Source organism: Ursus arctos, unplaced genomic scaffold, assembly GCF_023065955.2.
Source record: "Ursus arctos isolate Adak ecotype North America unplaced genomic scaffold, UrsArc2.0 scaffold_21, whole genome shotgun sequence".
NCBI lineage: Eukaryota > Metazoa > Chordata > Mammalia > Carnivora > Ursidae > Ursus > Ursus arctos.
In genome coordinates this window covers 403,732-412,142 of record NW_026622886.1, presented here as the reverse complement: position 1 = coordinate 412,142, position 8,411 = coordinate 403,732, and the positions used below count along the sequence as shown (strand labels likewise).

Below are 8,411 nucleotides of genomic sequence, written 5' to 3'. Positions count from 1 at the left end.
CCACTGTGCGGGTACTATCATAGAAATGGTCTCATCACCCCTAGCTCCAAGTCCCCCCCAGGCCCCCACAACTCAGATAAGGTCCAGATTCCTTATCTCCACACCCAGCCCCCATGCTCCCCCTTCCTCACACTTTCCAGCCACAACAACTTTCCCTGCATTGTGGCACACCCCTGCCTGCCCCCCTTCAGGACTTGGGTCTCCTGTCCCCCCCCAGGAGAATTCACCACGCAGCTCTCTCTCCAGCCACCCCCACCCCTGCTGGATTCTGCTTCACCACTTAGGGGCTCAGCGGGACTGTGACATCTGAGGGGTCGCTCCTAGGCCTTCTGACTAGCAAACGGTGGTGAATGAACAGGAAGCACTTGGCCTTATCTGTCCTAGACTTGCCACTGACTTGGAGGGTACACTTGAGTGCCTTTATTCTAGGATTTAGTACCCCAAACATTCCCTTCCAGACTCGGGGTTCTTGATCCTTTCCAGACTCCATGTTATTGTCCATAATCCTTCCTCACCTGGGGGGGTTCCTCCAGGTCTCCAGTTTACACATTCGTTCACTTGTGCAACAAATATTAAGACTAGTTCGTGGCAGGCACTACTGACCATCCAGGACACACGAGAACATGGTGGACACAGCCTGGCCTTCCAGGCAAACTTTTTTTTTTTTTTAGATTTTATTTATTTATTTGACAGAGAGAGAGACAGCTAGCAAGACAGGGAACACAAGCAGGGGGAGTGGGAGAGGAAGAAGCAGGCTCACAGCGGAGGAGCCTGATGTAGGGCTCGATCCCAAAACGCCGGGATCTCGCCCTGAGCCGAAGGCAGACGCTTAACGGCTGTGCCACCCAGGTGCCCCCCAGGCAAACACTTAACCATTTAAGAGTCACGCCACATTTTTAGTCCAATGGTGCGAGCCAGTGAGAACCCAGGTGGTGGCCCGTTGGCTGTGGCTGCTCCCTGGACCTTGGTCAGCTCCTGGTCCAGCGTAGGAATGAGGCCAGCCGTGGAGACTGCCCAGGGCCTGGGTCCCGTCACCCACGTATCAAGCAGAAGCTTCACTCCCCTGGATACCATCCCAGGCGTGGCGCAAAATTTTGGAGGTGGTTTGGCCAACGCCCAGTGCTCCCTAGCCGCCGGGTGGGTGTCTCCTGGGAGCTCAGAGCCCCTCCGGGCCAGAGCTGAGAGAGGGGTCCCACGCCCTTGAGGACAGGAAGTCTCAGGTCCGCGTGGAGACAGGCGGGAGGGAGGGGCCGGGCCAGGGCGGGGCCCGGGCAGAGGGGCGGGGTCGGGGCCCGCGCCCTTGTGGGCAGGAAGTCTCAGGTCCGCGTGGGGACAGGCGGGAGGGAGGGGCGGGGCGGGCCGGGGCTTGGGCAGGGGGCGGGGCCGGGCTGGAGTGGGCGGCCGGCCGGCGGGGGCGGGGCCTGAAGCTCTCGTATTTATCCCAGCGGCCGCGACCTCACGGTGGCGTGACGACGGCCGCGCGACAGCAGGACGGCTGCAATGGGTGAAGACGCTGCGCCGAAGGACGCTTAGACGGGAGTGGGATGGGGGCCACCACGAGCGCCCTTCCAGCTGCCCACCCACCTCCTTGGGGCACAACTCCGGAGCGGAAGTGGGAGCGGGTCACCGCGACCCGCGGGAGGGTGGGGGCCCCGGAAAGCGCTACGCGTGGCTTCTCAGGGTCCCGGGAGCTCCAAGTTAGAGGAGCAAGCGCGAGGGTCTGGGGGCGCACGGGTGTCCAGCCGGAACGGGTGGGCCAGCAAGGTGAACAGGTCAGTGCTGGACCAGGGAGAAGGCAGTCCTGACCAGAGTAGGCCAGAGACAGCGTGGTGCTGGGTGGTCAGGACCCGGGTCCTGGGATTGTGCCGCCTGCGCCAGGTCCTCGCTCCGCTCATTCTCCCTGGGGACCTTTGGTCGCAGACTGCACCTCCCCGTGCCTTAGTTTACTGGCCTGCGAAGGGAGAGTAATAATGATCCAACTTGCTATGAGGAGGTGAGAGGGACCACCCCATTGGCCCCTCTGAAAGTTTAGAATATGTTGGTTATTACTATTACTTTGTTTTCTCCCTGTTTTACAGAAAAGGAAACTGGGGCTCAGGAGGTTTTAGTAAGTGGCCCAAGGTCACACAGCTGGCAAGTGGCAGAGCCCAGGTCTAGCCAATTCCACAAAGTTCTGCCATGAAACCCTCTCCTGGATTTCCTCACTCAGCGGACCCAGTTTATTTTTCCTTCCTCTGGGTATCCCCAGCCCCATGCCAGGCTCTCCCTGTAATCCCTGGGGGCAGTGCAGGAATCTGAGCCTCCTGGGTTGCGCTGTTGCCCTGAACACATTGGGGCACTGATGAGGGGCTCAGAAAGTGCCTCCTTCATGCATGAGTGGGTGTCTGTCTTCCAGGTCTGCTCTCAGAGCTGAAGCTGGCTGTGCCCTGGGGTCACATCGCTGCCAAAGCCTGGGGCCCCCAGCAGGCCACCCCAGTTCTTTGCCTGCATGGCTGGCTGGACAATGCCAACTCCTTTGACAGACTCATCCCTCTTCTTCCGAAAGGTGGGGCTGAAGGGAAGCCCAGGGGCAACGTGACATAGACTGCAGGAGAGTTAGGGGTGGGGGAGACAGCTGACCTAGCTGCCTTCTCCCCCTATCTCTTGTCTCAGACTTTCATTATGTTGCCATGGATTTCGGGGGACATGGGCTCTCATCCCATTATAGCCCGGGTTTCGCGTACTACCAGGAAAACTTTGTGAGTGAGGTCCGGAGAGTTGTAGCAGGTAAGAGGCAGTGTGTGTGTGTGTGTGTGTGTGTGTAGGGGTGCACTGGGGCATCCCCTCTCATTGTTGGAGTGGGGTGTGGTAGTCAGGAAACAGTGTTGGGCTGGGAGCGACCTGGGGTCTCGCCTGAGTTCTCCCAGAATTCATGGGTGACTTTGGGAAGGTCGGAGAGGGCTGCCAAGAAGAGCTCTCATCCTTCTGGGGGTCCCACCCCTTGTAAGGAAGCTGGAACCCCTCTAGTTTGCTGAGTGGGGCACCCCAGGTGCTGAGGAAGATGTCCTAAGCACAGGGACTGCAGAATGGGGGTTGGGGAGGGAGGCTGGGCCCATCCACACCTGGCTCCGTGTGTTTTCAGCCTTGAAGTGGAAGCGTTTCTCTCTTATGGGCCATAGTTTTGGTGAGTACAAGTTTACACTTCGGTGGGCAGGGGGCTGACTGGGCTGAGGGGCTGCGAGGAGGGAAAGGAATTGGTACACAGCTACCCTGCACTTCTGGGCACTGCAAGGAGAGATGAGGGGGTCTGTGGGCACTGTAGGCACTAGGCTCTTTGGCCTGAGGCAGCCCACCCCCAAGGGACATGGGGCCCCAGAGGTGGCTATCTTCCAACTTGATGAGGGAAATGTGACCTTTCAAGTGGCTAGGTCCTATGAAGGGGTCATATGGCCCCCAGGGAGGCAACCCCAAGTTTGACAGGGAATAAAGAGCCCTGCCCCCTGGTGGGAGAGAGCCAGGCCCCTAGCCTGGGGTGGGGCAGCCCCTGGGAGGAAGCTTTAGTAGGATTTTGAAAGCTGCGGAATACCAGCCCCATGACTCTTCTGTCCCCCAGGTGGCATAGTGGGCGGAACGGTGAGTAGATGGCTTTGCAGTGACCACCTCTGGCCACATTGGGCATTCCTGCAGGTGGGGCAGGAGGCGGTGCGGGGAGGGGGGAGAAGAAGTTTCCAGGAAAGGAAGTATGTCCTCATATCACAAATTTGAAGCCAGTATTTGATGGCCTAGTGCCAGTCTGCTTTATAGATGGCAGTAATAATCATTATTGCGGGGAGGTCGGCGAAACTGGAGATTCCTGATGGAGTGCAGAGTTTCCATATTCGCCATCCCCAGAGAACCCTGGAATCCAGCCATCCACCAGGGTGTGAACCTTGGTTTGGGTGTGGACCTCCAGGGGCTGGGGCGAGGGAGGGGAGGCTACCCTGAAGGGAATGAAGATTCTGGTTCTAGCCCCTTGGAAACACCAGTGTCCCCAGGGAAAAGCCTGAGTCCCTTTGCCTTCTTCCTCTCCTACTCATTCTTCCCTTTTTGGGTCACATCGCAGTTTACCAGTATTTTCCCCGAGATGGTGGATAAACTTATCTTGCTGGACACAATGCCATTTGGCCTGGACCATAATGTAAGAATGGGGGCTCTCATGCATGCTGTCACGGGGGAGACCCAGGCCCCGGGTGGTGTCCTCAGCCCTGCTTCTTTTGGCAGGGAGGTGGGAGGAGGTGGCAGAGGGTAGACAAGGGGGGATCAGGGCGCCCCCAGAGAGGACAGGGTTCTGCAGCCCGTACCGCTAGGAGTGAGCAGAGAAAAGGCGTGCAGAAGCCTTGGTCATCCTTGGAAACCCTGTATGTGGCCTGGGATCTACAGAGTGCCAAGTCTATCACGAAGTGGCAGGAGGTGGGAGAGGGTAGGAACAGTGGATTGAGGAAGTTCTGGGGGTACACAGTGTGATGAGGCCCCCCATTCACGTTCAGTTGTATGCCTCTGTGCTGTGCACACTGCACAACAGCGCACGGCAGCCCTGAGTGCGGACTGATGGGAGCGTGCCGGCCCCTCCTGCCACCACCACCAATGACACCAAACACTGCCGTCCCTGCATCTGAGTCCTGGCTTCTGCCACTGATCTGCTGAGTGACCCTGGGCAAGACACTTGGCCTATCTGGGCCTCAGCTTCTTGACCTGGAAAATGAGGAGGTTGGACTAGGTGACCTTGGAGTTGTCTGCCCGCTGTCACATTCTGTCACTCTGTCCCCAGGAGCTCAGCCTCTCGGTTGTGACACAGCTTTGTCACCAGTTTTGGTTTCTTATCTGTAAAATGACCACAAGTGCCAAAAGGGCACAAAGCATGCTGTCTTTTTCTCACCACATGGCCAATCCCAGCACATAGTAAGTGCTCAGTAAGCGTTGGTTTCATGAATGGAGAGCTTGTGGGTGAATGTGAGGATCCGGTGAGACTCTGGGCTACTCTCCCTTCTTTTCTGTTTCACCCACTGAGTTACCCAACGCCGTGCCCCAGGATCTCCCTCCAGAGCATCCGGGTATTTGGCCCTCCCTGTCCCACCTTCTCTGGGGGATGGATGGGAGTGTCCCTTCCGGCTGCTGCTACTCCAGGTGGCGGCCTGTGGGCAGGGCTGGGCTGTTGTCAGAGCGTGCCTGAAATGGGTACACTCAAAGGGGGGCCTAGAGCCCCCAAACTGCATCCCGTCTGCCGTCTCCTCTCCACCATCTGGAGGGATAGCATTAATTAAAGCAGCCAAAATTGCCAACCCCAGATGGTCCGTGACTTATGGACCTAATATTGAACCTTGCAAAGCACTGACCACTGGCAGAGATTTCCTTTCTCCTCCATCATCCGTCCTGACCCCTCCAGCTGTCCGGAACACAGGCAGGGCTGGCCGGGCTGTCACTGAGGCAGACAACACGAGCTCTGATCACGGGGCCAACTGGCAGGGGCTGATCCTGTGCTGCCCTTCACTGGATCAGAATGAATCCCGGCAGAGGGGCTGCCGAGGGCCGAGGGTGGGGGTGGGGAGGGAGCTGAGCCCCTCCATCGGCAGCCCAGAGTCCCGCCCACCCAGCAGACCCCACATCCCCAGGGAGTAGAGAACCTGCTGACCTACAGGCGGGGAGCCATCGAGCACATGCTGCAGGCGGAGGCTTCCCAGAAGCCCCGGCAGGTGGCCAGCCCAGAGGAGATGCTGCAGGGGTGAGTGCCATCGGGTGAGATGGGGCTGGTGGGGAGGGGAATGGTGAGAGGGGGTGGGGGTGGGAGACCTGGAGGAGCGAGGGGATACTGAGGGAGGATATCTCTGGGGCACAGAGGAAGCGTCTATCTCCTACGCACAAATCATACCGAGCCTGTTTCTCTCTGTGCTCACCCTAGGTTATCAGGCTTCCTGGCTCTCCAGACACCCCAGCTGGGACTTCCCTGCCTCGGGTCCTCCCTGCTCTATAATCGCGTCCTTCATTCCCAAGACCCCTTTCCACCTGCTCTCTACCCCTCTTCCTCTCCCTGTAACTGTGCGCGCGCGCACACACACACACACACACACACACACACACACACAGAGTCTTTCCTTCCACACCTTTTTTCTCTCTGTGGCTCCTTCTACCTGGACCTCTCTGCGGACACCTTGCTCACTTGCCCACTCCTCCTTCTGGCCTCAGGTGACTGTCACTTCCTCGGGGAGCCTGCCCTGCCTCTCCTTGGTGAGCTCTGCTCCCGGCCCTGTAGGTAATCAAAGGTAGACATATTTGTTACCTAAAGGAGTGAAAATACACAAACGCGCACACACACACACACACACTGCTGACGTGGACATCCCCATTGACACGTGCCTGTGTCCTTTGTGGGGGCCCCTCCTCGTCTTTCCGTCTGGCCTTCCCTGCCCGCAAGACATTCAGCGTCCCTCTGTCCTCTCCAGGTTCCTGAAGAGAAACAGTCACCTGAGCGAGGAGAATGCACGACTCCTCCTGCAGAGAGGAACCACAGAGGTGGCCACAGGTAGGGACTCGCCGTCTAGGGCCGCTGCTGATCGCCACTGTTGAGACACGATAACTGCCAAGGCTCAGGCTGCTTGCTCTGGACCAGGCATGCATCGAGGGCTTAGCAAACAGTGTCTCGTGTCATCGCCCTGCTGCCCTATGCTCACCCCGTGCAGAGCGGGAGAAACTGAGGCTCCAATAGGCCAAGTGACGCATGCCAGGTCAGACAGCTGCCGCACATCGCAGAGAGGCCTGTGGGAAGCACAGTCAGCTGTCTTGGGAGTGAATGTTGGGGAATGTCACAGCCGTGCTTTGCTGACCCTGTGTGGTGGGCGTCAGTGTCCGAGGCGAGGGTTTGAGGACGTCCTGCGGGGCCGGGTGACTTGAAAGAGGTTTTTCAAAATGGAGAAGTAGAGTAGGTGGCACCTTGGCTTCAGGGCAGCCTCGGGCCTGTGTTTTCTGCACTTCGTTTCCCAATGTAGTCGTTCCGGAAAACCGTACCAAGTCCCGCTCAGTGCCAGCCCCAAGCGCGGCGGCCACGGGAGCAGAGGTGAGCGGGTGCAGACACTGCCCCTCTCCTGGTGGGTCTCTACCTCCGGCTGGTACAACTCCAGGGGTGCCCTTCACCAGTGCCCTCCCTGGACCTGACTCCCCCAGGGGTTGAACAAGGAGGAGGCCAGGTCAGGAATGTCCATTCTAGGAGGAGAAACAGATGATAGACACATAAACAGACAAACGAGACATTTTATTGTAAGTGTAATCAAGAAATGTCCAGGGTGTTCTGGAAGAAACCCCACAGCGGGAGTCCTGGAAGCGGCTCCCAGAGGTGAAGCCCAAGGGAGACAGTGGGGTGAGATGGACCAGGCACCACATGGGGCCCAAAGACCTGGGCTGATTCCTGACTCTGCTAGCTCAGAGATCTTAGGCAAGTCCCCCCTTCCCACTGAGACACCTCCCCCCTGTTTTTCTCAGGTGATAAATAATGTCTTAGGATCGTTGTGCTCGTGGTCCGAGAGGATCAAGCAAGGAGGTGAATGCAGCTTCAGCCCATAAAGGTCAAAGGAGGCGGGGTCAAACCCACGGGCTTGCCAGGTGTGAGGAGGTGGTGGGATTAAGTGGGCTGCTGGGAGTCAGGCAGCAGGGAGTGGCGGGGACTGCGGGACTGGAGGCAGGACAGCCCAGCCAGTGGTTCTCCCTGGGCGCTCTGGGCCTCATATGGCCAGAATTTCCAGTTGCTCACAAGAAGCCGGAGATCTCCCGTGTTGTGTTGTTTGACCAGGAGTTGTCAACACACCGTGAGGTGAGATGGAATATACTTAAGGGATGTTTTGGCCTCAGGCTGCCAGTCTGTGACTTGTGAGGGACTGTCTGTTACCATCTTGGAACCTTGGCAAGTCCTCCACGGAGAGGGGAGGTCGAGGCGGAAGGCCGCAGGCCCAGGCTTCCCAGTGTGCCCACACAGATGGCCCCCCCAGAGGGGCCCCGGCGCAGAAGTGGGCTAATCCGGAATAAGACATGTTCCCAGCTAGGCGGGGGAAGCCAATTAGGCCAGGCCCAGGTCACATGAAGGGGTGAGCCCAGACACTGAACCAGTTGTCAAAGAGGGTGAAGAGAGAAGGGAGGCGAGGGGACAGGCAGCTGGGTCACTGTGTCGGGCCCAGCCCCTCTGCAGCAGTTGTGGCCCTTCGGGGCTGAAGGTTGACCTAAGACGACACCGAGCAGGCTCCCAGCCCCCACCGGGTGGCATGACACTGGGAGAGCCCGTGTTCCAGGCTTGTCCTCAGGCCCCAGGACCCCTGAGAGTCCCCACTCCACTCCGGAGCAGCAGAGAGCAGGGACAGTGCCATCAGTCCAGCCTGATCCTACAGCTGAACCCAAGTTCATCTGCCCAACGC

General features: G+C 58.5%; 1 protein-coding gene across 3 annotated transcripts in view; it reads left to right on the top strand.

Moving 5' to 3' along the window:
• Nucleotides 1-1,418: 1,418 nt before the first annotated feature.
• Nucleotides 1,419-8,411, top strand: part of SERHL2 (serine hydrolase like 2) — a 35,334-nt gene continuing 28,341 nt past the window's right edge. For 2 of the 3 annotated variants that reach the window (XM_026479498.4, XM_044392414.3), the window contains exons 1-8: nt 1,419-1,504; nt 2,396-2,545; nt 2,653-2,766; nt 3,122-3,163; nt 3,593-3,612; nt 4,082-4,156; nt 5,628-5,737; nt 6,456-6,535. In XM_026479498.4, the coding sequence (XP_026335283.1) occupies nt 1,501-1,504; nt 2,396-2,545; nt 2,653-2,766; nt 3,122-3,163; nt 3,593-3,612; nt 4,082-4,156; nt 5,628-5,737; nt 6,456-6,535 (595 nt within the window). In that variant the 5' untranslated portion in view covers nt 1,419-1,500. Of the gene's footprint in view, nt 1,505-1,664; nt 1,773-2,395; nt 2,546-2,652; nt 2,767-3,121; nt 3,164-3,592; nt 3,613-4,081; nt 4,157-5,627; nt 5,738-6,455; nt 6,536-8,411 lie in introns of those variants that run through there. The other variant, XM_044392413.3, reaches the window with a different exon arrangement.